At 43.7% G+C, this 22,145-nt stretch overlaps 1 protein-coding gene across 23 annotated transcripts in view; it reads right to left on the bottom strand.

The window, feature by feature from the left end:
* The window catches only part of ptprda (protein tyrosine phosphatase receptor type Da), a 236,499-nt gene that overhangs the window by 12,725 nt on the left and 201,629 nt on the right, over nucleotides 1-22,145 (bottom strand). For 3 of the 23 annotated variants that reach the window (XM_086058898.1, XM_086058899.1, XM_086058900.1), the window contains 21 exons: nucleotides 21,571-21,681; nucleotides 20,514-20,525; nucleotides 19,225-19,494; nucleotides 16,381-16,962; nucleotides 15,926-16,071; nucleotides 15,704-15,848; nucleotides 13,661-13,966; nucleotides 12,860-13,053; nucleotides 12,670-12,696; nucleotides 12,309-12,426; nucleotides 11,515-12,102; nucleotides 11,096-11,196; nucleotides 10,208-10,464; nucleotides 9,064-9,157; nucleotides 6,749-6,958; nucleotides 5,493-5,653; nucleotides 3,706-3,717; nucleotides 3,403-3,515; nucleotides 861-902; nucleotides 272-369; nucleotides 36-159 (listed from right to left, as the gene is read on the bottom strand). In XM_086058898.1, coding sequence (XP_085915024.1) covers nucleotides 36-159; nucleotides 272-369; nucleotides 861-902; nucleotides 3,403-3,515; nucleotides 3,706-3,717; nucleotides 5,493-5,653; nucleotides 6,749-6,958; nucleotides 9,064-9,157; nucleotides 10,208-10,464; nucleotides 11,096-11,196; nucleotides 11,515-12,102; nucleotides 12,309-12,426; nucleotides 12,670-12,696; nucleotides 12,860-13,053; nucleotides 13,661-13,966; nucleotides 15,704-15,848; nucleotides 15,926-16,071; nucleotides 16,381-16,962; nucleotides 19,225-19,494; nucleotides 20,514-20,525; nucleotides 21,571-21,681 — 3,711 coding nt within the window. The remainder of the gene's footprint in view (nucleotides 1-35; nucleotides 160-271; nucleotides 370-860; nucleotides 903-3,402; nucleotides 3,516-3,705; nucleotides 3,718-5,492; nucleotides 5,654-6,748; nucleotides 6,959-9,063; nucleotides 9,158-10,207; nucleotides 10,465-11,095; nucleotides 11,197-11,514; nucleotides 12,103-12,308; nucleotides 12,427-12,669; nucleotides 12,697-12,859; nucleotides 13,054-13,660; nucleotides 13,967-15,703; nucleotides 15,849-15,925; nucleotides 16,072-16,380; nucleotides 16,963-19,224; nucleotides 19,495-20,513; nucleotides 20,526-21,570; nucleotides 21,682-22,145) is intronic. The other 20 variants (XM_086058910.1, XM_086058913.1, XM_086058912.1 and 17 more) reach the window with 17 other exon arrangements.

Raw genomic sequence — 22,145 nt, 5'->3', positions numbered from 1 at the left:
CGATCATGCTGTGATGGAGGAAGGGTGTATTATACCGTCAATTGCGGAGAGCAGGACTCGCGAGTGGTCGTAGGCGATCACGTTGGCGTAGCGGTTCTTTGGTTTGTTCACCTCCAAGTTGGAATGCTCCCAGGTGAACTGCTGCCCGGGGTCGATGGACTGTGGCGGGGGAACAACACCGAATGACAGACAGTGAGACAGTATCATCCCCCCAAAAAAATAATCCAATGTGTGACATTAGAGGCCTCGTTGAAGCTGTATCCCGGCTCACCTCGTACTCCTGGGAAAATTTGAGGTTGTCGTTTGCTTTCAAGTGCTCCAGATGCTCCGCCAGGTCCATGACAGGGATTGGAGGGTGGTTCGCCATACCTGTCAATCAGAGGGAATTGCGGGTCAGTCATCTGCAGGTGCTTTCCTTTCGGGATTTCAACAACACAACAAACCAAAAAAACAAAACAAAAAAACAACTGAACCCAAGCGCAAGCAAACTGATTAGATAAGCACGAGCAGTGTGAAGGTGGAAGATTTGATCGAGTTAGGCTAGTTTGTGTGCCATGCTTGAATGGAGACGACATGGAGGCCAATGGGAAGCCAGCGTACACGTCTCCGTATGGAGAGACAAGGGCTGTTATTCCCATACAAAAGCTAGCTTGGGAAGTTAGCATGAGAAGGGAAATATGTTAATAGAGAGAGTTCTACTTTGGAGGGATGATTGATGTTCACCGCCTGTCATTTTCCCGCCTCCCGCGATGACACGGCGTTAACACCAAAGCGGATTAGATGGGGATAGGAGGCTAGGCGGGAAAGAAGTGGGAAGGGGAATATAATTCATGGCAAATGTGTAATTGAGGCCAACTAACTTGACAAATGGAGGCTACTTGGGTGACCGGACGAGCGCGCACCTGTGGAGGAAATGGTCATTAAATACCGGCGTCATAGCGGCCAAGTGAAGTGTGTTGTGTGCAAGCCCTGTTTACACCAAGCAGTGCAAAAATGACTGATGCTGGCATATTTTGTGGTACTTTAAACCAAACTTCACTTCTTGGTGGAAACATGGCGCAAAGACAGTGAAATGATTTGCGTGTCTGCTCAATGGGTTAATTATTAGTGACGTCATGCTAGACGCTAGATTGGCATAAGCATCATAGCAGCACAAATCAGACATGGACGTTTAAGGTGCAGTAAACCCTACGGATTCGTGGGGGATATGGACCAAACGCGAGTCATTCCACGCATCAACGGGGGTTCACCGTAACGCAAAAGAAGACAAAACTTTCCGCAACAAAGTTGCCCGACCTTGACACGCTGACAGTCGAATAGGCGCGCAAGGCGATGAGGCTCATACACTCTTTACCACAATGGGACTAGAAAACTGCACTCGAGCCCCTGGCCAATGTCGTGCAACGCGAACGCCGGTGCTCAAGCCCTCCTCGACTTCATTCGAGTCGCCGGCACAAGTGGGCATTAGCTAATGGAAGCAGGGCCTCATTTTCCCATCCACTCTCACATCTCTCTGAAAGGGTGTCTCTATCGAAGCTTGCTACTTAAAACCCATTTCCACCAGCGGGTGACAATGAAAGCACCATTTCCGTCAGTCGCTCAAGCATCCTTAAAGATGAAAACGCCCAATGAGGGGTGGCAGCCACGTAAGGGAGGGAAAGAGGTGGTCTCGTATTGTGATGCAGTGGTAGTAAAAGTATGTCCTGTACTTTTTAGAGCAGCGAGAAAGGCTGTTTGGTCCAGAAGGAGACTTGAATAGTGGGTGGACAGGATCACTCGGAGCCAAGAGGAAAAAAAAAAAAAAAAAGGTGCAACAACCAGTAATGGTCTGAAGAGCTTTCATAAATATGCATCATCTTTTTTCCCCAAATGAGCCTGCAGGGATAATTCATCATCCTTTCATACGAGCTGATGTGGAAGATGGCGCTTTGATAAAGCAACATTATGCTGTGGCTCATGTGTCCCAAAGCAGCCGGTGCCAGAGAAAGTCTTCCCAGTTGATAAATGGGCGCCGGATGCTTCAAAGCATGAGCCAAAACACGACAACAGAGGAAATGTGTCTAATTTGCATTTGCCGTAAACTGGTTGGCCAAAGTTGAGTCTGAGATCTCCAACCCGGGCTACTGCCACCAAACTGTCAAGCCTGCACTTCCATCTCACTGTCTAACAAGCATCAGTTTGGACCCCCGCCTTTAAAACCCTTCCAATGTCTACATTCGCTAAGGATCTGTTCACCGTCTCTGGTAAATTGTGTGGGAATGTTCAAGCCTGTATCCCAGGTTCGTTCAAGATCGCAGCGTTTCCTAAATATTCTCAAAACAGTCTTAAAAGGAACGCTGACTGTGATGACAAGTTTGCTCCATATGATTTATTTGGTCGTTACTAACATAACTACGAGATTCATTTTTCAAAAATCATTTCCAGTTTGATACATTTTGTACATACGCCGCCATTGTAGTTTACGTCGCAACCCTCCCAACCGCATTTTTTCTTTCAGGAATGCTACGAGGCTTACCTCGTTTTCTTTATTCCCGGCAGAGAGCAAGCAGCCATTACACGTCACTACGCAGAATGCTTTGCGACGTGAACAACATGGCGGCGTATGTACAAATGAAAGTTTCTACAAAATGTATTAAACTGCAAATGATTTTTGAAAAATGAATCTCATCGTCTCAATGGTTTCCTAAACAGCCTTAAAGGTCTTTCTTGTGACAGGAACATTACCTAAACGTTCTAAACCAATGTGCTAAACCAAGGTGCGACAAGAAAGACCATCAAAACTGTTTAGAGAACCATTAAGACTGTTTTGAGAATGTTTAGGAAATGCTGCGACACTGAACAAACCCTGACGTGAAATTAGCATTCGTTAGCATTGCAAATACTAGGATACAAGCTCAAAACCATAATATTGGATCCCTACATTGTTCCAGTTCCATTCAGAGGCCTCCCTTTTCCTGGACGACAACATTTTTCTAAACTTTTAACGTGAGGCCTCCACTCGGATAGGGTATGCCCAGAATACCTCTCAGCATTCAGGAGGCATCCCCAGCCAATTTTAGAGCTTCTCGGCCTACATCGAAGGGTGAGGCCCTGCGGAGGAGACAACACACTTGCATCCGAGACCTTGTACTTGCACTGACTAGCCAGATTTCCTCCTTCTTAGTATTCTTAGCATGCAGGAAGCAATCTTCGTTGATGTGGGAATCACCAAGGCTAATCCCCTCCAAGATTCTCACTCTGAATCAGTTTGGTCGCTGATTTCCTGGGAAGCAAATTCCACTGCTTGCATCTGACACCTTGTACTGATCGCCACATCTCGTGATCGCATGTGAAGGTACGTAAACTGAGAGCATCATTGTGACACTCAAATGACGCCAGTGGCTTCATCGGACGAGCACTCACCAGGCGTCTGGAAGTTGAGGCGGCGAAGCTCAACGGGGTCGGTCGGGTGATGCAAGGGCATCTCCTTGCTGTTGGGGAGGCTACCTTTCCTCGCTTCCGATTCAGCTCTTTTCCTGCAGCGGGGAACAGTCCAGTTTTATTGACGTAGTGACAACAAAAACAAACGCTTGGTCTATGATGAGGGTTGACCGCGTTGGGACGAGGAGACACACAATGCATCTGCGAAGCATTACTTTGATTTAGTTCGGTGCTTAATTCTGAGGCTGCTCAGCAAGTTTGGACTTGGTTCTTTGGTTCGCTTACCTGTCGGGTTTGCTGTTCCATTGGTCAGCAAGAAGGGAAATATCGAAACAAATATTAGCTTGTAAGAGTTTTGGCTCCATAAAGTGAGATAAACAAGTTAACAAAAAGTGATACCAATCATATCTCAGTCTTGGCTTTTTAGTGACGACTCACTTCAGAGATACGGGCTACATTTAAAAAAAACGTAGAGAGGGCCAGGTGCAAGCAAGATTCGAACGTTGGAGCGTTTTCAACTGATTGCTTCTTGTTCAAGCATAAAAGTCATCTCCTGGCTTCTAATTGCAGTCTTTGTCTTTTCCTGCAACTAGCGCCTTATTGATGAATCAGGATGGGGTAGGGATGCAAACGCTATATGTATTCACATTTCTCAGTAACATTTGATACAGTATTCATAAATGGGGGCTTAAGTCACATGACTCGAGTCAGATTTGCCAATTTTAAGGACATTCTCGGCTAAAACGTACAAAAAACTTAAAGTGTATGTCTTGCCTGTTTCTGTTTGAAAATGGGCATTTTCAAGATAGTGTGGCATTTTTTATTTGTTTTTGAAAAAAATAATTTTGTTTTTGTGAAGTGCAATGCACACCTGTCAACCTACCTTGTGAAGCAATTATGGAGGGATCATCTTTGATTATTAAAATTGCACTTATTGCAGAAAATGTGAATGGCAACATAAGCGACACAATAACGGTGACATCCAACCTAATCATAACTATATATACCAAATCAGCAAGATTGTATGATGAGACTTGTGACAGAGCCCAAGCAATGAGTAGAATTGTTTGAAATGTATTGCTAACTCGACTTTGTTAATTTTTGTGACTTACCGTAAAAATTCTGTGCATAACGCACTTGTGTAAAAACATGAAACAAATCACCCTTAAAAATCAGTTTTTTTTGAGAGAATAATAAAAGAATAAAGATTCCAAACCCCAACAAAGTGTAAACGCTTTGAGTCCAGGTTAAAAACGATGCCTTTTTTTTCTTAGACTTATGAAGATCTTTCAACACATTTTTAAGTTTTAAGTTTTTGAAAACCTTGTTCTTGCGCTCTTCTAGTAATTTTAGTAAGATATTTTTTTAGTTCCTTAAATTGTTTTTAAATCTCTTTTTGTAACTTTTTTTTTTAAAATGTACTTTTAATAACAGTATTTGAAGCATATTGAATAATTTAGTGATTGGTAAATGAAGCTTCATGAAACACTTGCAACTTTTTTCCTCTTCCTCTAGATGGTGCTCTTGGTTTAAATATAAAGGTTAGTACAATGGAAATGGACAAAATTTCCACTGCATCTTTAAACCAAGAGTGCCATCTAGAGGAGTAACATTTTTTTGTAAGTGCTTCATGAAGCTTCATAGTTACGTTGTGTATGAAATGCGCTATAAATCAGTGATTATTTATTTATTTATTTTACAACGCCGAAGTACTGCCTAGAATTAGGGGTGGGCAAGGAGCCATCTAAAAACTGCAGGTCTCCGGCCCTCGAGGACCGAGTTTGCCCACCACTGGCCTACATGCTGGTTAATGTCTAAACAACGTGCATTTTTGTTATTAAGCCCCCTGCAACTGCCCCCACCTCCCCTGTTGGCCCTCATTTCGGTATTAACAAAAAAATAATGGGTTATGGGATTTTACAGTACTTATGACTATACAGTAGGTGACTAAATTCTCCTACACTAATCCAAACTATTGATGCTGCACTTTCCTAAAAAGAAAAGCTTGAAGCTGTTATGCGGAACTGCCTAACGTCACACTCAATCTTGTGCGGTTGCATCGTAGCACTCACCTCTTGTACAGCAGGATGGCAATGACGATGCATATGATGAAAACCACGGCGAGGACGGGGCCCACTACCCAGATGAGACCCTCCTCCTCGTCAATGATGGGCTGGGGGTCGATGTCGGCCGAAACCACTGGGTCGGAGTACGGGCTGGTGGCGTACATGAGCTGAAAAGATGATATTGCATAGTTTGAGGTATTTAGAAACGCAATATTAATTGAGCCACATGAATTCCATCAAGCAACAAGTGAATGGGAAAAATTAGCAACAATGACGTTCACAGACACAGACAGGAAATATGTATATACGGAGCCCATTGTTAACCAAAACAGCAGCAGAATTATTTGTGCAGTTTCCAAGATGATCTTGGCTAAGTGGAGACTCTTTCTTCAACGTTTCCAGTCGACTCTGACATACGACCGCTGTGCGGCGTCTATGCGTATTTTTCATCCATCCCCCAACACTTATAATCTGTAATAACAGAAGCGACGCTATTATTTCCATGCAAAGTTTCCAAAGATGACCAATCAAAATTATCTCCACTACTTGATTGAGCTATTTCATACTCCAGCAGGAGATAAAGAAAAAAAAGTGCCCTCTGGGAAGAAAATACACATTTAAGTGAGCAAAAATTGAGCTCTTTCTCTGCGAGTCATTATCATTTTACCTGCATTCAAGGTGAGCGAGAAGGTGTAAGATGCAGGAAGTATACACACCCCTCAAGCTCATCCCATCCATCATCTTGCCTACTTAATCACGCCGCTTTTCTTGCACTTCAATTCACAGACACGCACACACTCGTACACACTCGCACACGCTTAGGCTGCGGCTGAGGAGATAAGGCAGACGGGACGTAATTAAAGAGACGCCCCGTTATCGAGGTGGTCTTGTAATCAGCTCTGGTCTTACGGGGGCTTCTCGCCCTCGGGCTTCTCAAGTTTTGCAAATCTTAGAAGGGCTCAAATTAAGACGTCTAACCGGGAGCAAACGGCAGCCCACTCTATGCGTCTATTGACTGAGAGGAGAACATTAAGACCGCCTGGTTGGACCTTCACATTAAAAAAAAAATGCTGATGGATATTAAGACCAGTGGCTCCAGCTCACCTGTGACCTTAATGAGGATAAGCATAGAGCAACGTACAACAATAGTTGGGATTACAATTTTTCTGGTCACTTGTTTCTAGGCAGAGTTCAGCACCGTTTAGACACACACTGCTGTATGGTTGATCTGTGTTAAACATAAAAAAGATCAAACATCTCACATTGTCGGATATCTCCAGAGCGGCGAGCACAAAGAAGATGTACTCCTGGCCGTTTTGCAGCTGCTTGTTTTCAAAGTCGCCGTAGAACTTGCCGTCGCCCAGCGTGAATTCTTTGGGCAGGTCTCGGAAGTAGGCGGCGATGTACGCCTTGGGCTCCGCCTGCCTGCGGAGCCGGAGGCCTCTGCTTGTGCGGTTTATCTCCTTCAGCAGCTACAGCGTGTGTAGGAGCAAAAGAGACACATGATAAGATGCGGGAGCGTGCTGCAGCAAACACATGAAAACCACAACAAACCATATCTGCCTGTCAAGATTTCATTTTTTTTTTTCCCTCTTTCTTGTGCACCAGCTGAAAACGCCGATAGCGGAAGGCAGAGCAGTGAAAGATCTGACTTATCTCTTCATTTTGTAGGAAAAAGAAACATATTAAACAGTGCAACGGTATCAACAGTCAATTCAAATTGCAATTATGTCTCACCATTATTTAACGCTCCGTTATGTAAATGAAAGAGATGAAACACGCAACTTATCGACACTATGTGCGTTACATTGAGGTGAAATAAGGTGTGTACAGTAAATGCCGCAAAATACAACATTTTATGATATTTGCAGAGAGAGAGTGCAAAGTTATAAATTCATACAATATTTTATGTGTGGGGGTGTATTTGAAATTTTTTAAATATATAGCAAAAAGAAGAAAACTGATTTTTGACATTTGAAAAACACATTTCTCTATTTTTTTTTTTAAATAGGTTGATTTGATCAGAGCAAATGCATTTGATTGAAAATCATATATAATCATAAAATATCACATTAACAATATAGCATTTTCCCTTAAAATTGCATACAATAAATGGAAATTTTTTATTTTTCTAATTTCTAGTTGCTGATCGTAAAATGGCCACAGGAGGGCGACCATAGACGCAAGTACTGATACGTCGAAATAAAATCTCATAATGGTCCGCTCGCTCATTACGTCACTCACGTCTGCTACAAGCTAGACAAGCAACTGTGGTTTTCTTAACTCATTCACTCCCAGCCATTTTCATTGAAGCAACCCCCTTGCTGGATTTTTACTGATTTTGCAAGGCCCACAGAATATTGTGTTCTATTGCTATAAAAACAAAACAAAAGATAGATTAGTCTCTCTTCTTTTAGCAGGAAAAAAAGGATATTTGTATCTGGTTCCGTTTTTGCAGCAATTAGCATTAGAATATAGTTAAGTTTCATCATTATTCACAAACCTGTTGAAAACACTGGGAAAAAGAGCTTTGTTGCAACATGGCCCTGGCTGATCTCTTATACTCTGCTGCCACCTTCTGGACATTTTTTGTAATAACTACTATTGCTTTAAGCCACCTCTTCAGGTCAGAAGCTGCACCAAAGCCTTCTCTATGCTCTAGCAAAGAATAACAAAATAAAATTAAAAAAATTAAATTAAAAACGTATACATTTTGGGACCATGGCAATATTTAAAATAGAACGTGTTTATATGTTTTTGGGAGCAAATTAGTTCATATGGATACATATTCAAATTGCAATTATGTGGCTTTTATTTATTTTTTATATAACTATACCAATTCATTTTATGCATGGAAATTGCCTTGTGCTAAAGTCCACTTACTCGGTTAGGATGCTAATTATGCAAATCACGCCCGTCAAGTCATTCTAGATTCACATCTGTGACTCATGTGCACGGATCATCAGCGTGCATGTGTGTGAACAATGCATGCGCCTGTCATTCACATTACACTGTGTGTGTGTGTGTTTTGCTCTGTTTTGGCTGCGGGGCTGTTGGTGCCGCCGATAATGTCTTCAATCATCTCTGCTGTCAACAGCGACGGAATCTAGTTGCCCTTGGGAAAAGTTGTGAAAAGGTGAGTGCCAGTATTGACAAACAAATAAATTCTGACAGCGCGGCGACTTTTTTGGGCAATCGGTCAAGGCTTCAGACACGAGGCCCCGAGGCTCGAGCTGTAAAAGCCAATGCCAGATGGAACGGAGCGCGCTCGCTTTCAGCCTTCCCGCCGCATGATATATCCTCATGCTGCAGTGAAAATACGAGGCACGGCTTTGGGATATTGTACAGTGAAGCTCTCCAAATGACTAAATGGGCTAAATATAAAAGTTAGCGAGTACGTTGCGCATCCGTAGCCCCGGCTCGGAATGGAGGCTGGCTGCGGGCTCTTCAGGTAATTGAAACGGCTGCAAAGAGGACGAGGGGGATTGGCTTTTGCAGTGCACTTGAACGGCTACTTCATGTCCTCGTTTGCATGCCAACGCTTCTGAAGAGAAATGTGTGCGTCAAAGTCGCCTACCTCCTCTAAATTCATCTCGTCGGGATTGTCCCAGGGTTTGATGAACTTGCCGCCGCGTTGTTTCTTCAAGGGCACCACCACGATGTAATACGCCCTGTAGAGGACAAAACGTCTGGATCAGATCAGATGGCAAAAGTTCACTAAATTGAGTAACCAATGATCATCCGAAAGTGTAAAAAAAAAAAATCCCATATACATTGCAGATGTACAGTATCAAATTTTTAACTCATTTACTAAATGTGATACTCGTTTACTAAGGACATCCCTTGTGTTATGTTGAATTTGTTTTCTAAAACCTGATTAAACACATGTAAGCACATTGGTGCCTTGAGATATGAGTGTTTTGTTATTTGAGATATGAGCCTTATTTGTCTTGAGATACAACTTAAGCATCAAAAAGTCAATATAGTTAACGAAAACTAACAAAATAAAATTTTAAATTGAAAAAAACATTTTCTGTTTTGCATATATATTGTTCCCAGAATGCATTGTGTGGCGCTGTTAAAGAAGTTGTAAGGACATTAATCCTTGTCTCCTTGTCATATGTGTTTATGTTACCAGTAATTGAATTTGTGTCGTATTTAACACATTTATGTCTGTCTATGATTTTATTATTATTATTTTTTTAAACAAAACTTTAGTTGGCGTGTAAAATAATGACATCCAGGGCAATTCCATGTACAAGTTGCATTGCTCATCTGAGGGTTGCTTGTAAAATTACGAATTTATATGTTTTGATTGTGGCCATGTGATTAATTGGTCCGACTACTAATTTTTTTTTACTTTACAAAATCATCTCGCAGGCCGGCTTCAATCCCTTTGAGGGACTAATCCGGCCCACAGGCCGTATGTTTGACACCCCTGGTTTAGCGTAGCTGCAAATGCTTTCTGGATACATTGTACACTTCATACGAAACTAATGTTTAAACAGCACTAGGCATGGGATACAGTGGGCCAACTGCATTGAGCGTAATCATGAGAGGCCAACACAGGTTTGAAGTGTCGGGGATGTGCTGTCAACCTTGCTGCCTTTGAATGGCAATAAGAGACTTTGCTGGGCTTAGAGGCTCGTAATGACTCGATTGATGTTGCTCTGAAACACTGACGAAGCATAAATCTGCACTCCCGCGCGGCAACTACTCACCGCACTTTTTCCGACGTCTGCACCGAAGGGAGCTCCACTGTCACCATGCCGTCTGAGTTGGTCTTGCCGATCAGGTAGGGCTTAGTGCGGAGGATGTCCGGCGCCGTCATGGTGGCCACGCGGTGCTGCAGGCCGCCAGCGCTGTTGCCGCGATTGGTCAACAGGAAAGAGTACTGTGTCTCCGGCTGAAGCCCCGTGATCAGCTTCTGTGTCAGCTTGCCGTCCACCTCCACGCTTTGCCCGTCGTCATACAGGATCTGGATGAAAAGAAGGAAATGTTTCATGTACCGTGTCATCTTACGCCCCATTTTAAAATACTGACTACTTACTCATTTACTAGGGCAGTGGTTCTTAACCTCATTGGAGGTACTGAACCCCACTAATTTCCTATGCACATTCACCGAACCTTTATCGATGATTTTGTTCAAATTCAAGACATAGGTATAAGGTGTACTGGTGAGAAAAATTAACAAGGAGAGTAGCCTTTTCATCAAATTTGGCTCTCTTCACCTTGAATTTAGAAAGCATTGTGTTCTCGTGTTCTCCATTTACATGCATCTTAAATCTTAAAGAAATGTTTCTTTAGTTTTACTAGATAACTAGTTGGGTTGGACTAGAATTGCTCAACTTGGCATTGCAAATCTTGCAGTTAGGATGCTGACTCCCATCGTGCAACTCAAATCTTCATCTGACCACTTTCTTTTTTTGCTCGACAGTTAGTATGAAGCGATTACAGTACAACAATAAAAAATAAAATACAAATCACACGATGTACCATCACAACAGTCAAAAGTCGACTACTGAGCGCAACAAATTGCCTGCAGCACAGATAGGCCAAGCAATGTAGCGTGCAACACACCCGTGGGTTTACCGGCACAGGTCACTCACCGTAAAAGGCTGAGCGGCGTTGTAGGTGTCGGGGATCTCCCACGTCAGCAGCACGGACGATTTCATAGCAGCTCTCACATGGAAATTTTTTGCAAACACTGCTAAAAGAAAGGGGGGAGCAGCTGATTTAGACACGCGACATCCTCTTGTTGCTTACCGCCATGCTAGGACTTACCTTCAGAACACCCCCAAAAGCAGACTACCGTACCCTACACACTGTCCTCTTACCTTAACACCGACTTTTACATGTAATGACTGACTTTTAAGACACAAACACATGGGAGGTAATAAATATCTCAAAGGGTATGATGACTACATCTTAATACCTTCTTGTGGTTACGTTCTGCCTTTTGGAGCTTGTTAGCTGCACGGGGGGACATTGCAAGCAAGAGCTAAGATGGCTGAGGGACTGGTCATACCTTGATCCAAAGGCTGTGTCCTGATTTGGACACTTGGGCTATAGGGACCAGAACCCTTGCTGGTGAAGGCACACATTTTAATATCGTAAGTGGTATCTGCCTTAAGGCCGTCCAAGACCACTGTGGATTCGGGGGCGGTGATGAAGAGTTCCGAGGGACTGCGCGGGCTGTTGATGTCCTTGTACTGCAACGCGTACTTGACGATCTGGCCGTTTCGCTCGGCCAGCAGCACCTCTTGCCAGCTGACCTGAATGGTGGACGTAGTGGCGGCGTCGGCCGTGATCCACTGCGGGTAGCCGCTCGGTACGTCCTCGTTAGTGGTCACCTCCTTGACCGTCTCTTCTCCGAAGCCCACCTTGTTGCGCGCTGAAAGCCGGAACGTGTACGAGGCGCCCTTATGGATCTCTCTGGTAGTGTAGTGGTTGTCCCGCTCGGGGAACTCAATGACTGTCAACGGTTCCAGGTCTTTGCGGCCGAAGCGGAGGCGGTAACCTTGCAGAGGCCCGTGAGTGACTGCTGGGGGATGCCACTGGAGGAGAGCAGTGCCCATGTTGGTGGTACTGACCATTAGCCGAGGTTTATCAGGAACTAAGGCGAGATCATTAGAGAGAGGAGCAATGTTACTAAGTACATGCTTACTAAACAAGCTGTTACAGCACATAAATCATGACAAACACGATGATGGGTGGAACGGTATATTATGGTGCCGTATTATCAAATCAAATTATACATAATGGCACGTGACTTTCGGCATACCATCACACCCCTGCGACATCACGCATGAGTAAACGTACCTGCACCAGTGGTCATAACCAGTTTGGGCTTGCTGCGTGCGCCGTCGCCCTTTGTGGTATAAGCCGCCACGGTAACGGAATACGTGGTCTCGGCCTGCAGCTCTGAGATGACCATTTCCTGTCGAGACGCAGGACTTCAATGACATGTAGACGATCCAAGAGTTTTTAACAACATGTACACAGAACAGGCACATTCTCGCAGCTGGAGGCATGCTTCAGTGATAGGAATGGCTGGGTCTAAATGATTATATATTGATAGACTGGTCATTAATAAACTGCACACAAAAAAAAGCCACATGCCATTCATGCTGAGGACGACAGTGGGAGGGAGGCAAGACTCAAATTCGGTTGGACTACTTACATGATCGGTTGAATCATCATATTCCCACTGATTAGGTTTAGGGAAAGAGACAACAAATAAAGCCAATAATCATTAAAAACTGTTGCAGTTGCTCAGCTAAGTCATATGATTTATAATCCCATACATTGTACGTGACGGTAAAGGGGATACAGCAAAGACTATTTGGTTTAGTGTGGGAGGGTGTGCATACCTGGGCATCATCAATCAGGATATCCTTGATGACGGGCTGTCCTGTGGACTCCCCATTAAGCATCCTGACATAGTGCACCTGGTACCCCCGGATCTGCCCATGTTGCTTGGTGGGCATCGGCGAGCGCCAGATGACTTTAATTGACGACGAGTTGACAGCTTCCACCTCGACTTTACGAGGTGGCCCACTAGGAACTGGGGGGGACACCATGGGATAGAACGGGGAAAAAGAAGGTCAACATAACAGTTAACCCCTTCACTCCCGGTTTAGAATCTTCTTCCGTCGTGCAAAATTAGTGACCCCCCCCCAAAAATTGAAAATCACAAAATTGCAGCGACAATATTTCAACAATGGTAAAAGGGGGTAAAAATAACAGCAAAAATAGGTCTGGCAACTGACCTAATCTTGAAACATTAAAAATGGGAAGAGTGGGAAAAACATGTGGAGCCAAAAGAGTGGCTTCAAGTGGATCAAAGCTTGAAGCGCAGCAAGAATTTTTGGCTATGAAGCAAGCAAAAAATATATGATAATCAAAATGATTCTACCACATCACAGTTGAAAAATGTTAAAAAAGGCCTTCTGTTAAAAAAAAAAAGAAAAAGAAAAAAAAATCCCACTGTCCAAGCTTCAAGATTTTTGACAGATGGGACTGAAAGTTCAAAGCTGTACCATGTGTTGAAACTGAGCAAAAAATGTTGGAAAAAAGTTGATCAAAAGTCCAAAGAGTCTTGTTAGAAGCAGGCGGAAGGGATTGTTAGTAACTGTTGTCATGGCGAGGCTTTGGAATTGGCAAACACGTACCGTCCTCCTCTGTGCGGACCAGTTGCGCCGTACTTTCTGGCCCCGCTCCGGCGTCCGTATGAGCGGTGACTGTCACGTGGTACTCTGTCCATTTTTCCAAGTGTTCCAAAATATACTGCGAGCTCTCCGGGGGGATGTCCAGGATCCGTCGCGTGGAGGTGTCCTCGCCTTCAGTGGCGGCGTACTGGATGCTGTATCGCGTTATGATCCCATTCTGTGATTCCGTCGGGGGCGCCTGCCAACTTACCAGGATGCTCGTGGAAGTGGGACTAGAACACCTGACTTCCGTGGGCGGGCCGGAGGGTTCTGCTCGGTGTAATGTCAACCCAGTTGTTGTTTGGCGAAGCCATTGTTTGTTTTCATTTTGGATTTGATTATGGTGATGATTGTAGAAATATCCAATGAGAGGAGGGGAAAAGGAAAATAAAGGAAGATGAGGACAAAGCACAATGAAAGATGGAAATGAACCAAAAAACACAAAGTGTAACACAAAACTGATAATGAATGGAGGGTGTTGGTTGGAAAGAGGACAGCTGTGCCTTGTGTAAACTACCGACACACACATCACCTATCCCTTAACTGTTTAACAATCATCTATGATCTTCTTGGTCAATGCAAATTTGGCAAGCAGTTACCATCAATCCAAAAACATAAAGGTTGATGCGTTCAATGGGTTTGTAAAGGAGAAAACTGCATTCGTCACCAACCTTTCCGAAGCCTGTTGGTTTGTGGTAAAAGCCTGATTGTACGACAGAGAAGCTTCCCAAGGAGACATGACTTTGTTTAGTAGATTCTCAAACATCGGCATGCATCCGACCACACAATTGAGCCGAGTGCTCGTGTGTTTAATACCTACCTGCTAGCTGCTACCTTGTCTTTTACAGACCTCACATTTACGCCAGACATCTCAAAATAACACAACTTGATCTTTCTTAAGGCCGCTATTACGGTAGTCTTCTACATCACCCTGAACCTTTTAAAGGAGGCATATTGAGCATCTTCTCACAATTTAAAAGTGTTCCAAACTGTTTTAATAATATGTTTGGGACATGTTTTTGTCAAAAACAAACAGGGCGCCCCTATCTCATGCAAATGAGCCACTGCTCACCCCGCCCCATAAAAGCGAGAAAGGCCTTACCGAACAGTTAAGTATTTGTTGTTTATTAGAAGCTAACCCTTGTTTAAAAAAATAATAATAATACAGGGTTTTTCCCAGTTCTTTTTAGGCCTGGCGGGCCCCAGGATTTTCTCCTCTCCATTTTCCCGGGCATAATTTTGTTCCCAGTCTGTCTCTGACCAGCAGGCTTCTCAACTTTTCTGGGTAAAATGTCCCTTATAATAACCGCAGAGTTGCTTCTGGGCTTCACAGAAAGCTCATTCTCTTCTGTTTGTTGGCATGCAAAGTCGAGAGAAGGCTTCCTAAAGGCCAAACGTGCCCTTTGGCTTGAAAGATGCTCGAGTGAAGCCCTCTTCGACCTTGTCTGCTCACTTCACATTTAAAGGGGAACACTTATTTACAGGTACGTTGGCAGAAGCAAGAAGAGATGACACCAAGTGCTTTAATGCAGACTCTTTCCGACCAGCTGGTGCATTAACACTCCTGTTCGGTTTGTGTCTGGTACAGTAATCCCCCACGGGTTGCAGTTTACTATTCACTGATTTGTTATCATCTGTAAGCCATTTACTTTGTAAGTTGCTAGATGAGATTGAAATTATATTGGTTTAAACGATTTATATAGGCAATTATAAACAGATTAAGGGGCTGCATCAACGTCTCTAGGCTTTCACCATTACATTAAGAGATTACTGTACACTAGAAATGTTCATTTGTCAATGTGCCCAGCTTTAGCCCCTTTGTCTCAATGCAGAGACATACAGTACATAAAACCAACGAGTCTTCTTTCAATATTATTTGATCTACAACATAAGAGGGGGTTTAAGGTCAGCTGTGGCATAAACCTTTCATTGACTGGCGTTCTAATCCATTTGTTAAGCACGGTACATTTTAAAGGAGTCACCACGCAGCTATGGATGAAGACCTACGTGTTTGCGGGGTCTCGGCGGAGATCTCGCTGGTGTACGCGCCCACGCCGTGCTTGCTACGGGCCGCCAGGCGGAAGGCGTACGTGGTGAAGGGCTTCAAGTCCTTCATTAGGTACGTCGAGGTGGGCTCAAAGCTAATTCGCCTCTGAAAAAGAGAAAGACTCATCAAGGTGGTGAGAATTTAAGGGTCAAGTTGAAGGGTCTGCAAATGTCAAGCGTTACCTCATCTTTATCGTCTCTCTTCTTGTACAAGAGCTCGTATCCCGTGATTTGGTACTCCTGTCCCGTCTGGACCGGCCCAACCCATGACAACAAAATGCTGGTTTCCGACTTGGCCTCGCCCTTGAAGTCCGTTGGTTGGGAAGGGACTAGGCATCACAATGAAGAGATGTTGACATGTTGAGCCGCAATGTATTTTCAGAGAGGCTCATGTTGTCATCCAGAATAGCCGTAGCTATATATCACAGCTAATTAAGTCGGAAGACAACGTGTTATTTACTGCGAGTCAACAACAAGTTATTTGCATTTCTTGTTCTTGGAGTTCTCCGGATTAGCGTTTGTTGGCAGCCCTGAGACGCTTGCAGCCCCTTAAAAACTGGAACCGATTTTCTGAAGCGTCTGTGACTAAAATGTTTGTACTAAAATAGTTTTCGACGAGGAAATGAAAGCAAGCTCACCTCCTGTCTTAGCAATGATCTGCAGATCCGGAGAGAGAGGTCCATCGCCCACGGAAGTGAAGGCCAGCACCTTGATGTAGTACGTTTTATTGGGGATAAGGCCTTGGATGGTGACAAAGTTAGCCCCCCGGACGATTTGCTTCTCCCACAGGTTGACGTGCAGCGTGGAATCCAGAGTGTAGTACACTCTGTAGCCCATAATCTGCCCGTTGGCCTCCTCCGGTTCTTCCCAGTTGATGACTGCCGTCGTGGCGCTCAGCATTTGTCCCCGAACGCGACGCGGAGCTGTGCTGGGCGCCTGCTCGGCCGTCTTGGCCTCCACGCTGTCGCTGGGCGGGCCCCTGCCGATGTTGTTGACGGCCACTACGCGGAACTCGTAGTCCGAGTAGGGGCTAAGGCCGCCCACGCTGTAGCGCGTGGTCGCCACGCCGTCGATCTCCTTGTACGAGTCCTCCGAGTACTTGGACTTGTGCTTGACAATGTAGTAGGACACGGGTTCGGGATTGCCAGAATCCCACGTCAGGGTGATGCTCGTGGCGGTGCGCTCGGTAATCACCGGGATGCCAGGAGTCTTCGGCAACGCTGCAGAAATAGTGTTTATCACGGGATATTAATCTGACACGGGATATCAATTCTTTAAACATATTAAAACTTACTAAGCAGAACTTTTCAATTTGAATTTTCAATTAAGAGGATACAATTCATAGAAAATACATAGCTAATCGGAGCCAAAGAGAATGAAAATAAAAACTACATTGTCAAAAAATTATTGCCATTAACTGCACATTTCCGTAGTATAGCGTGGATTTCTGCTACAGTATATAAATGCTACAAAATTCTGTGATATTTCGTGAGGCCGGGGTAGGTGAACCATTACATAACGAGGAAATATTGTTCATACAGCCAGCCCAGTCCAGCCGCTTGTGCATACGAAGCTGCGTGTTTGAAACCACGTTGTTCATCTCCGACACGAAGCTGCTTATCACTTGAATAATTTAGCGGCGGAATTTATGGCTTTAATTCCTCACGCGGTGGAACATACCGGCAATAGATTGTCTTTATACGCCGTCTGAAGTATGCTACAGGGGCCTCCCGCTGTCAGACTGTTATATTGTGACTAATATCTCTGTTATGTCTCTGCAACAAGAAAAGCTTGTCCCTTGTGTGCATGCGGCGACGCCCGCATGCCGTATTGTCCTCGCACTTGTGCGGCACCGATATGATTGCACTCAGATAACAAGTGCCGGGCCTGCAGAGGACACCAAACGCTCAGGCCTGCCTCCTGTGTCGCCTTCCAGCTGCGAGATAAGCCACAAACTCGATTTGCTGCCATCTGACACAGTGAGCTGGCTGTCTCTGAAGCTGTGGACACCAACTATGCCACAGATACATTATGGACTAAAAGCTTGACCCAATACCGATTTATTACTTTTTTTGTTATTTCTTTAATTGACTAATGGGATATTTGTATTCATTGCTACTAGCAATTTTTTTTACATTAATACCGTATTATGACAACAAGCTAATATAAAAATAACAACAATACTTTTTCACAGTTTTAATGGGTGGTATAAGAAACAAGTATTACTATAATCATTGATGTAAGTGGTAAGTAGGTGGTGGTGGTAATAGTATTCACTAGTAGTAAGTAACAATAAAACAGTAGTATTAGTAAATTTGTAAGTAGCGGTAAGTATGACTATTAACAGTATTGGTCGGCGTATTATTATTAGTAAAAGCAGGTGGTGGTGGCAGTAGCAAGTAGTGATAGTAGATAGTAGACAGTAGTATTCGTAGTACTAAGTAGGAATAAGCAGTTTTAGTAGTCATAGTTGTAGTACTAGTATTATACGAATTATTCCGCCGCAAGGGCGGCATGGCTCAGTGGTAGAGTGATCAGCTTCCATCTGTGCGGTTGTGGGTTCGATCATCACCCCTGTTGAACATGTGGAAGTGTCCTTGACACTGACCTGTCCCAGTGGAGCTGGCAGCGCCCTGCATGGTGGCAGCCGGCCACTAGTGTGCGATTGTGTACGTGAATGTGAGGCATTGTAAAGAGCTTTGGGGCATCATATGGTATAGATAAAGCGCTGTATAAAAAGCAGTTCCATTTACCATTTTCATTATATATAACTGACACAATCAAACAATAAAGCAGATCGAGGCAGTGTATCAATGTCTTCGCTGTAGGCCTCTGATGCTGTCTTAGCACGAAGGGAGTTTGCAAACTTGGACGCTGGACCGGAGATATGAACTGTCCCAGGTTATCTTAGCGCTAGCTCGTACGACAGATTTGACATGGATAGAAGACACGGATGGATTTGAAATGTTGCCAAAAGAGAAAAAAACTTCCTGGGTTCTGCCGTTGGCCAATGTATGGTGATGGATCCTGTAGGTTAAAGTAAGCTATTTTTAAAGCAAAAAGCAAAACCTTTATGTATGTTGACGCGGCTGTGTTAGCACGTCAGCCACATCCATGTCTTGGCATATATGTTTTCAAAAAAGTGAATATAAGGCTTGGTGAAGCGCTTTGGACAAGATATGGTGTTGATAAAATGCTATATAAGTGGATTTTTCCTTTTTTGGATTATGACTTGTTTTAAATTAGTAACCCTTGATTCAGGATTCTGTGGTTAACTAGTGAATTAATATGCGAACACGGATTTGCTATAGCAGTCCAGGCACTTCTCGTTAGTTATAATTAGTAAATCTGTATCAGTGAGTTTATATGAGGAGTATTGGTAGTAGAAGTAACTATTAACGTAGAAGTAAGTAGTAGTAGTATTTGGACTAGATTGGGATTGTTGTAATTTGTAATTTAACGAGTGAGCTCGGGAGGGGTACCTTTGACGGTGATCTGCGCCACGGCCTCGATGACGCCCAGCGTGGACATGGCCACGCACGTGTAGTTGGCTGACTGCCGCACGTCGGTCAGCTCCAGGACGTTGCGCCCGATGGGCATGTCGTCCTCAGGGGTGAGGTCCTCGGCGCCCAGCATCCACTTGACGTACGGCATGGGCGAGCCCACCGCCACGCACGTGATATTAACGCTGCCGCCCGGCATGATTTCGTTGTCCGTGGGCGGGATGGAGAAGCGCGGCGGTACCCGGCGAACTGCCATGGGACAAAAACACAAGGAGCACGTTGAAAAGAAGGTGGCGGGAGAGCGCCGGGAGAATTTTTCCGCGATGGACATGTCATGACTGATGAGCGACGCAGTGCTGCATGCAGGCGCATTGAACACGCAATTTGGTGTGATGATCACCATCAGGATCATAACAACAATGACAATAATGATAATGGCAACAACAGTATGAGGGCATTTTTCATGAATTATACTTACATAATTGCATTATAATTATACTTGTATACAAAATCACAATGTCAATATAATAATACTTCAGTAAATTAGTCAATCTGAATTATTGACATTTCTTTAATGATACTTTTACTCTTACATTCTATTTATTTGTGGAAGAATGCAACTCATGACAAAATGACATTAAAATAAACAGTGAACAGAAAGTTGGTCACAAAAAAATACACCAATAAATAAAATAGATACTGCACATTAACTCAAAATAAATAGTGTTGCTGCTCATCCTGTGCAAATGGCTGCCTTCCATCTTTGACCATTACTTCCCGTACTGAATCGCAAACTGAGCTCGGTCTGCTCGTTCATTATTAAATACTCCAAATTTAATTAATATCCAATTGGACGCCGTGGGCGCGCTTCCCCACAGACATAATATTATCCCGCTCATTTGAATATCATTACATTTGTGAGGGCTCATCATAATAAGCCGCTATTCTTTCAAGGAGCCTCCCTCCAATCACTCGGGGGGGCAAGGTTGCGTTTACAACTTAACGCTCGCATTTAGTGCCAATTACAATCAAGTACACATTCGTCATTAACGTCAATCGGGAAGCTTGCGTTCATTCTGCCAAAGGCTCATTTCCCTGGATTACCGGAAGCCAAGCAGGAACACTGACAACATGCAAATGAGATGCAAATATTGGTCCAGTGCGGACCAATAATGACCAGTGGTTGACCATTGAAACAATAACAACTTGAGCATTTCTCTGAATGAAGTGTGCGTTGCTGAATTTGGAGAACAAGAAAACACACCAACCTTCTCGCAGCTCTGAAGGGGAGATGGAGGATTTTTTGGAGGTACAAAAAAAAAAATGAACACAAAGAATAAAGGAGAAAAACAAGGGGGAGAGTAAACAGGCGTCCAGATTAAACAACTCAAAGGACTTTGCCGTCTATACCCTGCTTGAAACGCTCAAATCAATGACATTAGATATTACTTTCATGCTCGTCAGCATAGATTCAAGTCAGAACATCAGACAAGTATTGAGACAATCCTTTTGATATTCGATCAAGCGTCTGAAATACAATAACCGATCTCATTTGGAGGGGAAGAACATGAACTACGACCTCTATGTTCTCTTAACCTGGTGTCCCAACACTTTTGTCTTTGCGTGTGTGATATTCTAACAGAATATGAATTGTTTTTTTAGAAACAAATTCATATTTTGCCACCAAAAGCCCTTTCCCAGTCTTCTTTTTGTTGTTTTGTGGTTTGAGGTGTCACAAAAACAAAAAAATATTAAATTCAAAGTCAGTTTGCTTGTTTCTCCTCTTCTCCATTTTCTTGGCTTTTGGGCTTTATTGTGAAAGAAGGGGAGCTTGATCCGATCTGAAAGATTAGTCAAAATGCTCTAAAAAGTCTGGCAACGTGGGAAACTCCGCTTGGAAAAAGCTGGCAGTGAATGAGTAAATGACTTTTAGAGTCTATTAAAGCCTCCTGAAAGGCGCTTTAGCTTCTGGACAAGTAACACCCGTGCTCGAGCCCTTAAACATTCTTCAGCGATGCCACTGACATATCCATCAGTTGCCTTCAACAAGAACATTTGAAACAATGTTAAATTCCTTGCTGTTCTTTTCATGTTGGGGGAGGAATAGAGAGGACCAAAAAATTCTGATAAAACAACAAGCAATCCTCGCCAACTGGATAATGAAAAGGGCTGGAAAGAAGTGGAGCAGAGTGGATACTGTATAGGTTCACACATCAGTGCGGGTAAAAGTAAAAAAAAAAAATAATCCAATTCAAAAGATACTTACAACATAGAATGTGGCCTCCGTAGGCTTTATCTACAAACAAATTAGCAGCGTTGTCGTACCTCGGACATAAAGGTTGGCCGGCGCCGAGTAGCGCGTCCCGTCGTTGTTGGTGGCCACACACTCGTACTTTCCCTGGTCCGACTCCTCGCTCTGCTCAATCTGCAGGGCTCCTGTTTGGGAATCACAGACAGGGCGGGCAGAGGAGGATTAATGCATGCAAAAACAAAACAAAACAAAACCACAACAAACTTTTCTCTCTTTTTTTAATGTATTTTTTTTAGCCGCGCTCATAATGACTAAATATGAAGGAATTACTTAGTCATTTGTTTGATCCACTGGCGAGTTAGCCTACAGCCCAGTAGCTGCAAGTGGTCATCATGCAAGACTTGAGAAGACGCACACAGCGGAACCTCCAAAGTCCAACGCCATTGGTTACGCCTTCTTATCAATGTCAATTCAAACTGTACAGTAAGTACAGTTTTCAGTGTGTACTGTGTTCTTAGCAATTTTGCACATTATTGTGTTTGATGCAGTCTGGAGAGATTTGTGGACATCTTTTGAGATTATGGTTCGATTCAATTATTTTTGTTGCCAAATTCTCTCTAATAAAAACTGCAAGGTCACAAGACTATTA

Source organism: Leptonotus elevatus, chromosome 17, assembly GCF_054856555.1.
Source record: "Leptonotus elevatus isolate MCC_2025b chromosome 17, RoL_Lele_1.0, whole genome shotgun sequence".
Classification (NCBI taxonomy): domain Eukaryota; kingdom Metazoa; phylum Chordata; class Actinopteri; order Syngnathiformes; family Syngnathidae; genus Leptonotus; species Leptonotus elevatus.
The sequence above is the reverse complement of the archived record's forward strand: the minus strand, read 5'-3'. Positions and strand labels throughout refer to the sequence as shown.